Source organism: Chionomys nivalis, chromosome 9 (assembly GCF_950005125.1).
Source record: "Chionomys nivalis chromosome 9, mChiNiv1.1, whole genome shotgun sequence".
NCBI lineage: Eukaryota > Metazoa > Chordata > Mammalia > Rodentia > Cricetidae > Chionomys > Chionomys nivalis.
In genome coordinates, this window is record NC_080094.1 from 29,441,909 (window position 1) to 29,457,206 (window position 15,298).

The 15,298-nt window shown below is 41.3% G+C and overlaps 2 protein-coding genes across 3 annotated transcripts in view; one reads left to right on the forward strand and one right to left on the reverse strand.

The window, feature by feature from the left end:
* The first annotated feature begins 2,233 nt into the window (after positions 1-2,233).
* Positions 2,234-3,712, forward strand: Nkx2-4 (NK2 homeobox 4). Its single transcript, XM_057781954.1, has 2 exons — positions 2,234-2,693; positions 3,099-3,712. Exons 1-2 carry the CDS (start codon positions 2,246-2,248, stop codon positions 3,710-3,712), a joined length of 1,062 nt encoding a protein of 353 aa, XP_057637937.1. The 5' UTR covers positions 2,234-2,245.
* A 5,717-nt stretch (positions 3,713-9,429) lies between these two features.
* Positions 9,430-15,298, reverse strand: part of Xrn2 (5'-3' exoribonuclease 2) — a 70,770-nt gene continuing 64,901 nt past the window's right edge. For both annotated transcript variants that reach the window (XM_057781203.1, XM_057781204.1), the window contains 2 exons: positions 12,422-12,560; positions 9,430-9,944 (listed from right to left, as the gene is read on the reverse strand). In XM_057781203.1, coding sequence (XP_057637186.1) covers positions 9,879-9,944; positions 12,422-12,560 — 205 coding nt within the window. In that variant the 3' untranslated portion in view covers positions 9,430-9,878. The remainder of the gene's footprint in view (positions 9,945-12,421; positions 12,561-15,298) is intronic.

Below are 15,298 nucleotides of genomic sequence, written 5' to 3' on the forward strand. Positions count from 1 at the left end.
TAACATTTATCTGAAAAAACTATAACTACTTTTTCCAGCTTGGACAACTCATCAACATGAAGTTACAGTAATTTTTTTCTTTATTTTTTAAAGGTGTCTAAACTTGTAAACCATAATGGTTTGCTTGAGACTTTCATATTTAGATACTATGACAACTATATTTACTTATCTCATTGCTGATTAAAGTTTAAGATTACTTTCTGTTGCTTTAATCTATTAAGTAGTAAGCAATACAATTTAAAGTAAAACAAAGTTTAAAACCCACATTGTAAAAGGATCCCAGCATTTGAGATATCTCTCTCTCTCTCTCTCTCTCTCTCTCTCTCTCTCTCTCTCTCTCTCTCTCTCTCTCCTTCCCTCCCTCATTCTCCCTGACTTCTTTGTATATCATTAGTCTTAGAAATATAAGGAAGCAGTTCCAGTGCAAGCTCAAGTGACTCAAGTTCAAGGAAAACCTGTAAAGGTAGCATCATACTGGACTGTAGAAACACCAATCTTGTTAAGACAATAACTGATGACTGTAAACAGCTGGTAGAGCCTGGCATTTTGTACCACAGTAAGTGTTTCAAAATATTAACCACCCCTCTGGTTGGTACTTTCTTTCTATGAGTGATCATATGGTCCTTTTCTCCCTACTAAGGGCAGATTCTTCGCAAAAGTGTACTGAAATGAACACAATTGCTGATTAAAATAATAAGACAAAATCACCAAGAACATTCAACCCACAGGGCTGAAACCAAGAAAAAGATAATGCTGAACTGTTCAGATCTTCAAGACACAGACACATGCTGCCAGGTTAAACTTTGGTAGTTATCCTTTTGTTATTAGACACAATAAAATCTTGCTTAAGAAACATGCTTTTTTTCTTCTACTCCAGCTTCCAGGAAAACTTTAAAAACTGTGCTTGTTTCCTTCTCTTCTTCATGTTTTCAAATTTTACCCATGCCAGCACACTTCTTTGTCTTTTGTCTTGTTCAGCATTTGGTGTAAGTTCATAAGGTGTAAGTTCTTTGTCATTTAAGAACATTTGTAAACCAAGAGATGACAATTTTTGAAAACCAGCTTACAGGTTTGCATATTTCAAGAGGAGCTGCCATTTTTACCTGCTTTTTGCATCCTTCTCCATTTTCATATTTCTTAAACAGATTATTTTCTCACCACCACCAAAAAGATCCATTACAAACAAGTAAAATCAATCTTTCTCACTCTCCTCTCTCTCTCTGTCTCTGTCTCTGTCTCTGTCTCTCCTTCCCTCCCTTCCTCTCCCTCTCCATCTCCCTCTCCCTCTCTGGGTAGAGACAGAAGAAGAAATCTTAAATCAGATTCTGGGGACGTGAACAAAGGAAAGGCAGCGGCAATGGAGGTGCAAATTAAATATGAAACATTTTTAGCAAATACACTTTCTCTTGTTCAATTTCCATCCTGAGAGTAGGAAGAGCGTACTTACAAGCCAGCATCTCTGTTAGCCAGTATCTCTCTGTGTGTTGTCTCTCTTCTTTGGGTTTGGATACTTTGAGCTAATTTGGAAGTGTCCGTTGGGTTGCCTACAAAATGATGCTTTAAAGGATCTAACGATGCATAAATTAGGGAGCCCTACAATGGCAGAGGACGGTCATTGTACCTCTTCTCTTTATGCGCTCTTATGGTGGGACCCAAGAGCCTTTTTTTTTTTTAACACTTTAGATGATGGAGCCAGTGAGGGGCTAGTAGCTGGAAAGGAGGTGAGCCCTACAAACCATCCCCCTCCCAAACTTTACAGCTGGTCGTCCCCCCTCATCCTCGACGTTACACTGAAGTTTGTTACAAAGTCACTTTAGGAAAACTCCCAGTCTGAATGAAACAAGAGTGACGTCTTTAACTGGCCTCGGAGTTTCTATTTCTCGAGGGCGAAGGTAACCCAGGCAGAAGTGCGAAGGATGAAGATCGCAAAGGGGAGTGATCTTTTCAAGAAACATCCAACTGGCCCTTTACCTTTTTTGCCTCCGTTATGGGGAAGGGGGGTGAGAGAAAAAGATGTCAATGACCATTGTTTGCTCGTTGGAGATGTTGCTCCGCCCCCCGAGTCTGTCGTAAACCTGGCGCTGGACTAAAATAAACCCGAGATCCCGCAGCTCGGGGGCTCGCCGCGCCGCGGACAGCTCACCACTGGCGCTGCCGCCGGGCCGAGGTGGCGGCGACGAGCTGCCGCCGCGTCCCGCCCGCCCGCGCTCGTCCCGGGCCCCCCTACCTGGCCGTCCGCCGAGCCATGTCGTTGAGCCCCAAGCACACGACGCCCTTCTCCGTGTCCGACATCCTGAGCCCCATCGAGGAGACCTATAAGAAGTTCGGCGGCGTCATGGACGGCGCGCCGCCCGGTCTGGGGACGCCCCTGGGGGCCGCCGCCTACCGCGCGCCGCCGCCCGGCCCCTCCTCGCAGGCTGCGGCCGTGGCGGGCATGCAGCCGGCCCACGCCATGGCGGGACACAACGCGGCCGCGGCGGCGGCGGCGGCGGCAGCGGCGGCGGCGGCGGCCGCTACTTACCACATGCCGCCGGGCGTCTCGCAGTTCCCGCACAGCGCCATGGGCAGCTACTGCAACGGCGGCCTGGGCAACATGGGTGAGCTGCCCGCCTACACGGACGGCATGCGGGGCGGCGCGGCAGCCGCGGCCACCGGCTGGTACGGCGCCAACACGGACCCGCGCTACTCGTCAAGTGAGCGGGGCCAGAAGCGCGGGACTGAGGGCGAGCGGGCGGCGCGGGCTTTTCCCGCCACAGCTGAGGCGCCGGGGTGCTGGCGTTCCAGTCAGCGGCGCCCGAGGGCCGGCGCGCGGGGGGTCTTGGGACGCGGCCTAGGGCTCGTGAGGGGTTCTGGGTCACGGCCGGAGACGCGTGGGACGGCCTGGGGCGCGCGGGGGTTCCTGGGAGCCCCCCGGGGCACGCGGGGCTGGCCGGGCCCCTGGGCGCGCGGAGGGTGCGGGGCGCGGGCCGCGGCGCTCATGGGGACCTGCGAGGCAGTCGGGGGACCGGTGCCGTCCCGCAAAGCGAGGGGGGCGACGGCGGGAGCGGTGCCCGCGGGCCCGGGGCTCACCGGCCGTCCTTCTTGGGCCCCCTCCCCAGTCTCCAGGTTCATGGGGCCGTCGGCGGGCGTGAACGTGGCCGGCATGGGTTCGCTGACCGGCATCGCGGACGCCGCCAAGTCGCTCGCGCCACTGCACGCGGCCGCGCCGCGAAGGAAGCGCCGAGTGCTCTTCTCGCAAGCGCAGGTCTACGAGCTGGAGCGGCGCTTCAAGCAGCAGAAGTACCTGTCGGCGCCCGAGCGCGAGCACCTGGCCAGCATGATCCACCTGACGCCCACGCAGGTCAAGATCTGGTTCCAGAACCATCGCTACAAGATGAAGCGGCAAGCCAAGGACAAGGCGGCGCAGCAGCTGCAACAGGAGGGCGGCCTGGGCCCCCCGCCGCCTCCGCCGCCGCCGTCGCCGCGCCGCGTGGCCGTACCCGTGCTAGTGAAGGACGGCAAGCCGTGCCAGAACGGCGCGGGCACCCCGACGCCTGGCCAGGGAGGCCAGCAGCCGCAGGCCCCGACGCCCGGCCCGGAGCTGGAGGAGCTGTCGCCCAGTCCGCCCGCGCTGCATGGTCCCGGGGGTGGCTTAGCGGCTCTGGACGCGGCTACCGGGGACTACGGCGGAGGCGTCCTCGGCGCCAACCTGCTCTATGGCAGGACGTGGTGATGAGCCCCGGGGGTCTGCCTGCGACTGGCAGGATCTGCCAAGAAACTGCAAGAACGGATGGGGGAAAATGTACAGAAGCTGAGCCTTTAGTGCATGGAGATGAGGACGAAGGAGTCGCGGAGAGGGTCAGGCTGCTTTGAACCTCTTGGCTGGGGGTGGGAGAAGGCTTCAGCCCAGGACCGAATAATGTGACACCACACTTTGCGGTGGTGATTTCCCTTCTTTCGGAAGTTTCTAAGTTATGTGAAGAACTGACGGGATCCACATTCACAACGTTCCTAACCAAAGCTCTCAGAGTTTTAGAAGTTGGAAACTTTTGTTGGTGTTTGTATCTCTATAAATCAACCAGCTTTCACGATGAATCCTTGAGGTGGAATTTATTTTGGGAGATTAATTTGCAAAGCCCCTCCCCTAAGTGCAATTTCGTTAATGCTTGATTGAAAGTAAATTGAATTGTAGCCCAAAGTGGATCATATACACAGCAACATGATTGCCGAGGAATTACTGCCATTTGGGTAAAATAGAGCAATGGAATAAAAAGAATCGAAATACTAATTATATGGATCGTTACTGTTTTTACATTAAATGCTGATTTTAAAATATCATGTTCATTATTAGACAACTGAGTAACTATTTTTTTCTAGAGGACCACAACCCCATCCCCAAGATGAAGCTCATCATAAAAAGCGTTGTAAAATAATTTTTATATAGAATCTGGTCTTTCCAAATTAACTGATGAACATAGCATCTCCTTCTATAAACATGGTATTTATTCACTTTAAAGTATTTTTGCCTGAATTTGAACTCCTCGACAAAGTACTAAAACAAACAAGTAAAATTGCCAATATTACTTACTATCGGTCTATTTTAAAACATGTCAATAATTGTAATCAAGATATACAGAAAATTAAGATTATACTTTTCCATAATATTTAGAACTTGAGTTGTACCAATTTTATTGTACAGAGAAATGTATTTACTCTTTAATATGCCAATTTATATTTCCAATACTTCAAATGGATATTTAAATATAACTTTTAAAAAATAAGTACTTTTTTCTAAAAGTTAAGGGGTCATTTCTTTTTCTTAAGTGGTGTAGGGATTTTTTCTTTTTCCTTTTGGCAGAGTGTGGCAAACACAGCTCATTTATTCAATATTAAAATAATCATAATGGAGGAAATTAAAGCTGACTGAATAGTGTAAACGTATAGTTAATGGAAGTTAAGTAAAATGGGCAAAACGTACTTTCAAACAAAACAGAGGTCACTAGAGACCCCAAACCTCTTCTGCATTTGAGTTTTTAGAACAAATTTGAGACTGAAACATTCGATTTCCTTTTATGGCTTGAACATTTTTTTTCTGGAAAATTTAAAGTAAATTTATAGGAAAGTACATAGAAGTCAAACTTGAACTTTCTCCAAAACGTACTTCATAAAGTAAATCCTCCTTTAAAAAATAAAAACTCTAATTCCTTTTACTGCAAGAAAAGGGAAGGGACTATGGAGCAGAGATTGTCTTATCAAAGCACCAATGTGCATTTTCGGAGGATGAGATTTAATTTTAAAGCATTTCAATAGACAAATTAGTCAAAAAATGATGTGATAAACATTCAGAAAAAACTCCCAGCATGAGTTTCTGCATTATTAGCAGACTGACTTCAGAAGTCAGCGCTAATCTCGCGGGTGAAGCTATCACTGATGTGCTGCGATTGAGTGCTTTGTTTTCATCAGTTTGACTATATTACCTCTAAAAACATGTTTTAAAAATACACACAGCTTGCTTTTTTATTTTATTTTTACAGATCAACACTTACAAAAACAATAGCTTTATGGTCCATGGGCATCCAGTGATACCTCAGGAAAATAAATCTATAACAGTTTTTTTTCCTAGATAACTTATTTCCAGAACAAAGAATCCTTTAAATTAAATGAACTCTACTGAAAATAATGTCACCAGGAGCAAACAGTCTTTTTCCATTCACCATTTTCTGAAAGTATATTTACTGTAGCCATATCTTTTTCCAGTCAGCATTCTCTGAAGTAGTAAAAACCCCAAGCTTGAGGTAATTGCTGCAGAGGGCTTAACATTCTACACCAGAGACTTACTGAGCACATCCTGACATTAGGAAAAGGTTTGATTCCTGAAACATTGAAAGAAATGTTTTTACTATAGAATTCCACTTTCTGATTAATGCAAAGCAAGAGCCTTTTTCTTCTTTTGCAGTTGGTGCTTCACAAATCTTTTATAAAAATACAAACGGCTAGACTAGGTGAAACTCATTAACTGAAGAGGAGGATAAGTGTCTCCACAACCAAGAGGGAGAACTGAAGCAGGGGCTGGGTGGAACAAAGCCCTCTCTAAGTTGAGCAGAGGCCATAGCAAAACCGGGTTTCAGAAATGCTAACTCTGCAGACGTGGCATTTTGCAATACATTTTGGGATCTAACATCTTTTCCAGCAGAAGCATGGAAACCAAAATGCAGAATGAAAGTTGCAGGGAGTAACGGCAGGGATTGCAGGTTACTTCCATGTAATCTTCATTAGGATGTAAATTGAAGTATGAGAGTGTTCAATTTTGAAGGACACAAGAAGGATGTTTTGTATATGCAAGGATGGGAGTGTAACCCAGTTGTCCTATTTAAGGCTTTGCTTAGAACCACAATCTAAAGGTCAGAACAAGTAGTTAATCAACACAGATGTGTTCAAACTCCATTCTGCTAGTAGCTGTTTACTTTCAATTTAAAGCAAATCAGAGACTCAATCCTGCTCACTAAATGCACACACCTTCCACAGTGAACAATAATGGCTCTAAAAATGAATTTCTGGACCATAATTATATAAAGATGTATAGATTTGATTTTTAGATATCAACTTGTGCATAAGAGAAAGTAATGCATTATGTGATGGCAATATAAATTCCAGTTCAGATAAAAGCACAGACAATATTCCCCTGCCATTTAATACCAGAGTATCGTGGTGAACCCCTGTATGTTATTTGAATTTAGGCTTTTTTTTTTTTTAAATAACACTGTTTTTGCTATCCACAAGCCCAGAGAGACAGAGAACTTGTATACATTTGTAAAACATAAGACACCTCTTTACTGTTAGTGAGAATTGGTGAGTATCTGGTGAAATTTCAGAAATCTAGACTGGGGAACCATATCCACATGTCACCTAGAGCTCTTCCCTCCAATGAGTATGGAGATTTTTCTGTGATCTCCAGAATGCTTTTTCTAATTTTAATAGTGATGCAAGTTTCTGACAGAGGGCTTTTGGTTTTGTTTAGTTTTGCTTTAGAATGTTTATCTGAAATGGAATAAAATGCTGTTCCAAAAAAAAAAAAAAAAAAAGAAAGAAAAGAAACTGTAACCTCAGTATTAAGGTAGCTTCTAAAAAAAAAAAAAAAAACCATTAATACTGTTTAGGCTAAAAGTGCACAATTTTGCAGCAGTGAATACAAATTAAAAGTATGCTGTTCTTTTACCCCAGTTCCATAAACAGAGTATAGAAAAGCAGCCACATCTATTGGAATCAATGCTGAATGAAGGATGCATATTTCAAGAATTGGCCACTTGTTATTTCATTTGTTCTTTGACCTTTTTCCTGGTTAGAAATGGTCAGTCACCAGGAATACAGTTGATGGCACCTTAGCTTTCTGACCCTTTTAGAGTGAACATGAAGTCTTGAGAATATAGTGATGCAAAGCCACTCTGTGGCCTTTGGGGACAAATTAACTCTGGAAAATGTCCAGATTTTAGATTTCTAGGCACAGCTAAATTTAGTTAACAATCAAGACTTTGAATTTTAAACAGAAACCTGGGGCAGAGGTGGGGGCTGTTTCCGATTTTCTTACAGGTTCAGTGCACTTGCCTGGAGAATTGAAAGGATGGAACTGCAGGTTGAGACTGCATCCAGGGAGTGGAGATGATGCTACAAGGCTCCCAAGGTGGGAGGTCTGAAATTCCCCACACCCACCCTACTCAACACTGCCAGTTTGCCTGCTCCTGGCCAGGCTTTGAGATCCTTGAGACTGTGGGGCGTCAGAACCCTGGGGCCAATGATTGCAGCTTCCAGATTCCACAGAGAGGCCACTTTGACTATGAGGGGTAGCTAACTCTCCTTAGCCCTGCCAACCTGCTGCTCCCGGGCACTGCTACCAGCTCAGGCTCAACTGTGAAATACTTGTGTCCTAACTCTTCATCCTAGCCAGACCTGAGCATCTGACCTCCATCCAGAGGTAGGTGGATCCCTACAACTGGCCAGCCCTGTTATGTTGTCCCATGTCTTTGCAAGGAAATTAACCTACCGGTCATCATACCGTTTGCCTTTGAAAAGCTAAAAGGCAATCTAATACTGATTCAAAGGTGGCTTTGTACTTTTACATCACCCTCTTGGTACTGTAGGGATAAGGAAGTTGCTTGCTCCTTACTAGGTTCTCTTAGGAGATGTCTACAGGCACTGACTTAACACAATTTAATGAGACCCTGAAAAAAAGGTGCCTTAAAGGTAACATAATGGAATACAAGTAACAAAACTAGCCTGTTGCCTAAAACACGAGGACTTAGATGGAAATTTACAGCTGTAAATATCCCACTTGAAAGATTTAAACAGCACTTTAAATGAAATAACGATATTTTTCTATTCTAACATGGTTACAACTCAGTAAGAGTTGGGGAGGAGGAAGAGCATTCAGGAGCTGGGCAGATGTTCTCAGGACACACCTGTTTCAAAAGAGGGAACCTAGTGTCAGCTAACTCATTAGGCCTTCTGCTTAGACTTCTTCAGGATCTGTTAGTCAAAACAGAATTTAAAAACTAAACCAAAACCAAGGAACTGGGTAAATAAAAAGAATTAGTGTGGATTTGGTGTGCCCATGAAACTATATATAGTAAGATACATGCTCCCTTTGGAATACACAGTACTTTATTTAGAGGACTAGACAGCTTTAATATTTGGAAAATGAGAGAAATTAGTAGTAGGATTCATTACTATGTGGAGTGAGGGTAACATACAAAGGCCGACAATTCCTAATGGAGACTCTGTTTTAACAAAAGGATCCTGCTGCCTTCACAGCATCAGCAATGGACTCAACAGCTTCAAAATGCCTGTCTAGTCAAAGATAAGGTGGATTTCCCCCACATAAGCGAAGATTAACAAGTGTGCTTTAGCTGTGTATTAAAGCAAAAACATCCTAAGTCAGAAGGTCAAAGAGAAATCTTACTTTACAAGCTTAGGCTATGATAGAAAAACTGAGACAAAGCCTCAGTTACAGGCTGGTGTCCTCTCTTACGTTTGTTTTGGTAATTAAATGAAAATGCTGTGTGTGAAATGCACACACATTTAGAGTCTTACTGTGCTCAAATGAAGAGTTCAAACTCAATTCTGCTGTGAAATTCCATTTTAAATATGCTAAGTATAGATTCTTTAGTTGTAAATTAAAATTTCAGCTTGAAAGTTTTAGATGGTCCCTAAACTTTTAGAAGTCCTTAAAACCAGAAAACAAGTATGACTTGTAAAATTGTAAATAATTAAAGATGTGTTATTAACATGCTAATAAATGCTTCTGTTGAAGTGGTGACTATATCCTTTTCAAATCTTTGCCCCGACTTGCTTTTGATATCTAATTGTAGCAACTGTTTTCTGTAAAAGTTGACTTAACAAAAAAGGCATTTAAGATTTTCAGCTGAAATAAAGAACACAAGTAACCAGAGCTTTAAAGTTTAGCTTTATTTTTATTTTTTTTTACTAAAGTCCACAAATTTCTATAAGACAAGTACTTTAATGAAATGCTTCCAAAGAAATTCTGAGCAACATATGCTCTAGTCTGCTGAATGTGCAGTTCAAATGTCCATACCTAATTATTCATGTCTGTCAAAATCAGCACAGAGCTGGTTTGAATTTTAACCATAATGAAAACCCAGGACTCCTAATTTCATCAAATGTGTTTACAAGCTATAATAAATTCAGACACACTGTATTATGCAATACACATCTCTGGAAAGCAACATAAAACAGTGAGATCAGATCAGTAAAAATATACACACAGTTAAAAGAAATACACAAAGTACAGTAGTTTTATTAAAAACTACTACTTGAGAAAGAAATCTTTCCACAAATAGCATAGAAGTATATAATAGTGAAATGATTTGGGAAAGCTTTACAAAAGCCTAATTCCAACTGTATCTTCCTGAGGGTGGTGGCAAAGGGTATTTCCTTCCATCTCTGGGATATCCCTGAAAGTAAACAAAAAAAAGTTTATCTTCCGGATTAATATGCCTAATCACCTTACATCTCTGTGGAAAAGCACATCCTGAAGAAGTAGATTGTTTAAGGTACATCACACAGGAATGGGAAGTCTTTGTAAGTATGTGCTCTAAGCCTACAGCTCTAATATAGCTTGTTACAAAGCTGAAGACACACAAAGGCTGAATGAATACCCAACAGGCATTAATAACCACATCTAAGAAATTCCCTACAATACAAAAGAACAATGAGATGTTTCTTGTAAATATGTACAGTGAGTTTTTTTTTTACATTTTTATTAGTTCTTTAAAATTTTCAAACAACGTATTTTGATCATATTCATCCCCTTCCCCTACTCCTCTCAAACCACTCAACGTTGTGTCTTTTTTTTTTTTTTTAAACCCATCAAGTATAGTTTGTGCTGCCCATATACTCTGGCTATGTGGCCTTCACTGAAGACTGGTCAACCCACCAGAATCCACACCCTTAAAGCAAACAAAGAGCAGCAACAACAAAAACCACCACTACTTTCCCTCTCTCCCAGTGCCTATCAGCTGCCAGTAGGTCCTTAACTAAGGACTGTGTCCAGCCTCCCCTCTCCATGCTGGGATTGTGTCTGGTCTGAGCCTGCACAGGTATTATGCATGCTGTAGAGACAGTGCTTTACAAATTTCCTACCATTCTGAGCGCTTGGTAGAAAAGTCGCTTATTTAAGGAAAGGAAGAGATTTACTGAGGCCTAAAGACCAATTATTTAGGAATATATTTTTTGTTCAATGAAAAACATTAAGTAATAAAGTTATTACATAATTACACTTGCAAAAACGTTTCTATACATAAATAATTTAATAATTTGTATGGTTGGGAATATATCTCAGTGGTAAGAGCATTTGTGAAGTGAGTGTGGTTCTGGGTTTGATTACAAAAGAAATAAAAAATTTCTATTTAGGACCCCAGGGTTCCATTTTGTCACTTAAGCAGTTGATACTGTATAGTATGAGAGATCTTTGTTTAGACATATCAATGTCACTAAAAGAAATGAAGGTATGGGCATGACTCTCTGTAATAACATATTGTAACTTTATTAGTTGTGATTTAAAAAAAAACTAAGTAGAAATAAGACTGAAAAGAATGAGTATATTTTCTAAAAAAGTCTTCCAACTTGTTTATTTATCTTCTCAGTGAAGAATTCCACCTCTTCTAACAGCAGAGTTCCTTGAAAAGAAGAATCTCCTTGGCCTTTTGCAGAGGCAAGAAGATGAACTGGGGTTCAGTGTCCCCCGCTCTGCTCCAAACTACGAGGTTACAGGCTTTCAGTTCCTGACCTGCAAAATGAAGTGACTGGACATGGCGTTCTCCAAGGTTTCTTCAGTTCTAAACGTCTTCATTTAAAAAATGCTGTTATTTTAATTGACCAGTGCCATCTAAACCCCAGTAGCACAGAGCAGCAATTTCCTGATGTGATTTTTCAAAGATGTTGGGTGGACAAATTAAAAGTAAAATTCTACAAAACGATTTTAATGAATTGTAACAAAATTTTCTCGAAAGGAATTAATTATAAGCAATTAAGGTGACTACTTTCTTGTAAGGTTGAAACAGACAAGTTTTCCTTATATGTCAGAGATCTTAAATTAAAGAGGGGCACAATTAGAAAATCAATACACAAAGCACTGCAAAAGGCCCAGAGGCAACAGCAGGCATACAATTTAAAACTTAAAACCCCTTCACATCACTGCAGGTGCCCAGTTCCAGGAACACTAAGCTCTCTGAGTTGCATCATCCCAATCCTGTTCTCTACCACGGGTTAGATTAAAGTGTGTATAAATTCTGTCCAGGGTATCAAATTGCTAGGAGAAAATATGTTAAGTAGATCCTAGCCTTAAATGTTGCTAAGACTGGGTGGAATTTAAAAAACAAAACAAAAAAAGCTAGTATCATCTCAATTTCTCTATAAATTGTAGTGTTCATTAGAATCACATGGCACTTTGCATTTAGTATAAAAATGTGTAGAAAATCATCAAAGAAAGATTTGCTTCCACAAGAGGGACTCAATGATGACTCAGATAAGAATTCTAAGATGAATAAAGAACCGGTAAGCGGGTAGGATGTTTTTTAATTTTTATTTTTTCAGCTTCCAGTCAGTCCTCGTTTGTTAATGAAGGATCTAGCTTATATTAGAGAATGGTATTCTCCGAGGTAAAAAGAAGTGTTTTGGTGACTGTGACTCATGCTAATCACTACTGAGTGCTATGATAAAGGGGACTTGTAGGCTGGGATTCTTGAGCATTGCCCATGTATAAACTACTTAGGTGAGGAACTTCCCTTAGATGCATTTTTAACAGTGACAAAAGTTGAACTACTCTATTAATATTTTCTCCAGAAATACTGGTAAGAAAGTATTAAGTCCTAAGAAGCTTAGCAGTGATCAATATGCTGCTTTTCCTCTACAGCCCACGTGTATTTATTACCTGTCTCCCTCCTCGATCATCACGTCTGGGTGGATATCCTCCAGGCCCAGCCAGCATCTGGTACTGGTTTGGCTGAAAAGCTGCATTTTGGGTTTGGAGCATCCGGTTCCATGGCAGCAGAGGTTCAGCTCCGACACTTCTGTAGAAAGACATAATTATATCAGAAGTGAAGCCTGCTTTACAACATAAGCCTAAAAAGGCAGGTTGTCTCCTCCAAATTTTAGGACAACCCAATTTGCCTAGATTTGTTATATAGAATATGCAATATGGTGGCCTTTATGTCTCTTGTAACCAGAGCAGTGTACTGCATTTCATAAAGCACCACAACTTATTAAACGGGGTGTTTAGAGATAATGAGATGGCTCAGATGGTCCAAGTGCATGTCTTACAAGTCTGATGACCCAAGTTCAATACCCAGGATCCAAGCTGAAACCTTCATGTATGCACTGTGAAACACACACCCTGCCACATTAGTGTGCACACACACAAAAATAATAATTTTTTTAAATGAGGATGTTTAAAGTTAGGTGATTAATTTATACAAAATATTTTTGTATATATAAAGTTGTAAATATAAAGTTTCTTTTTATCATTTGAAGCTCTAGATCCTGGCAAGCTGGCAGGCTACATTTATGAAGCTGTCCAAAAGAGTAAACATGTACAAGTAAGAGAAAGAGGCTTTATTTTCAAGATGTCCAGACTCGTTCTTAGATTCTATTCTTTCTAGTTAATTGCAGGTTGCAAGTGAATTCTTACTGCTGAGTATTTTGAATCCAGGGTAGGGAATTTGGCTGTTTTTTCCCATCCATTATTCTGCTCAATATGTCAGAAGGTCTGATCGTGAAGAAACCTTTTCAAGTTCTATTGATGCAGTTTTCAATTGACCATGGTGACCTAGCAACATGAGCACTAATTGGCATGGGCTGACTGGCATTTGGTGTACAGTTTACATGGGAACGCAGATTCAACAGCTATTATAAACCAGTTTGCTGTCCCAGATTACTAGTTGAAGGACATGTTTTAATTGTCTTCAAGTGCCTATTTTAACTTTAGATATACAACAACAGGTAGAAGGCATTAAATCATAACTTAATTAAAACCTGTCACATCAGCAATGTAGCAAAGATATTTCTAAAGGCAATAATCACCATTTAAAATGGAACTTTCTCAGTATTCACATTCAACTTTTATTTTATAATCAGGAGAAAAATAAAAAGAAGCAAAACGTTCCTGTGTACTTTAACACTAGAAACCTTGGGGCCACAGATGATGATAGGAAGAATTTAGTAAAATTTTGTATTCACTAAGGCTGGCCAGCATCACTATAACAATATCAGCATATGAATTTCACTTCTACATGAAGAGAAAATCTTAGGCATAAAAGCCTGAAGTTGGGATCATTTGGTGATGGACTCATTCTTAGAGCTAGTTATTCATCTGAATCCATCCTCTCTTTACTCACCACTTACAACAAGCCTTCTTAAAAACAAAACAACAAAAATGAAAAGTAATTATTCTTGTGTAACAGTTCAAAGACAACAGCTCCTGGCGACCTAGAAAGGCCAAAGCTACTCTTTAGAGATAGTGGGTGAAACCAGAGCTCTAATACAACATGCTGCATGTGATTCAAAGTCAGAGTGAGGAACGGGTTATTACCAGTACAAACAAATTCTGATTCACAAGAACTGTTCTAAGAACACACAAGAATAGTCTTTTCCGGCCTCTGCAGACAGATGGGTAATATGGTAATGGGTTCTGATCAAGGATCATCAATGCTGGGATGTATGTGCAAAGTTCACAAGTCAAGATTAACTTTACGTTTTAGTTTTATAAAAAAGGTTGGAAGATAAAGCCACAGTATAAAACATACAATTTTTATTTTTGTTCAACATAATCACTAATATTTTTGTTCAAAGATAATTTTTATGATAAAAATCAACAGTAATAAAATTTAAAGAGAAAGAACAATTAAACAGTGTAGGTATGTAGTATCACTCTGTCTATGGCAGAAACACCTGTATTTACCACAAAGCAATCGTTTTTATGTTAATTATATTAACTTACAAATATAAGCAAACTGAAAGTTATCTGACAAAATGTTTCTGAAATGTGAGAGGGAAATGCTAAAGTTGGTCCACTATCACTTTTAGTAGTTAGGACAGGTATGGTGGTGCACACTTATATTTCCAACACTCTGGGGGCAGAAGCAGGCAGATTCTATGAATTTGAGGCCAACCAGGTCTGCTTAGGAAGCTCCAGGACAGCCAAAGCTACATAGCAGAACCCTGTCCCATAAAAGCAAAACAAACAAACAAACAAATAAATAATAGCTGGTGGCTACAGCCAGGCAATGGTAGTGCATGCCTTTAATTCCAGAACTGGGAGGCAGAGGCAGGTGTATCTCTGTGAGTTTAAGGTCAGCCTGATGTACAGGGTGAGTTCCAGGACGGCCAGGGCTACACAACACAGTGAAACCTTGTCTCAAAAAACAAAAACAGCCGGGCGGTGGTGGCGCACGCCTTTAATCCCAGCACTTGGGAGGCAGAGGCAGGCGGATCTCTGGAGTTCGAGACCAGCCTGGTCTACAAGAGCTAGTTCCAGGACAGGCTCCACAACCACAGAGAAACCCTGTCTCGAAAAACCAAAAAAAAAAAAAAAAAAACAAAAACAAAAACAAAAACAAAATAATAAAACCTAGTTAGTTGTTATAAACTGAGGTAACTTATAAGCCAAGGTATTTCTTAGTAGGTACCACCGTGGCAACAATCCTCTTACGTTTCCAAATCACTGGAGACCTGTTGTTAAATGAAGCCTGCCAATTTGGGTAGTTTAAGTTTGTACTATGTTTAATCACAGTTTTTAAAAGTTTTCCCATCA

Bases quoted from the DNA above. Each gene is read 5' to 3' on its own strand.
- Nkx2-4 (XM_057781954.1), top strand. From the start codon at position 2,246: ATGTCGTTGAGCCCCAAGCACACGACGCCCTTCTCCGTGTCCGACATC. The intron at 2,694-3,098 runs GTGAGCGGGGCC...CCCCCTCCCCAG, and splicing joins GGACCCGCGCTACTCGTCAA to TCTCCAGGTTCATGGGGCCG.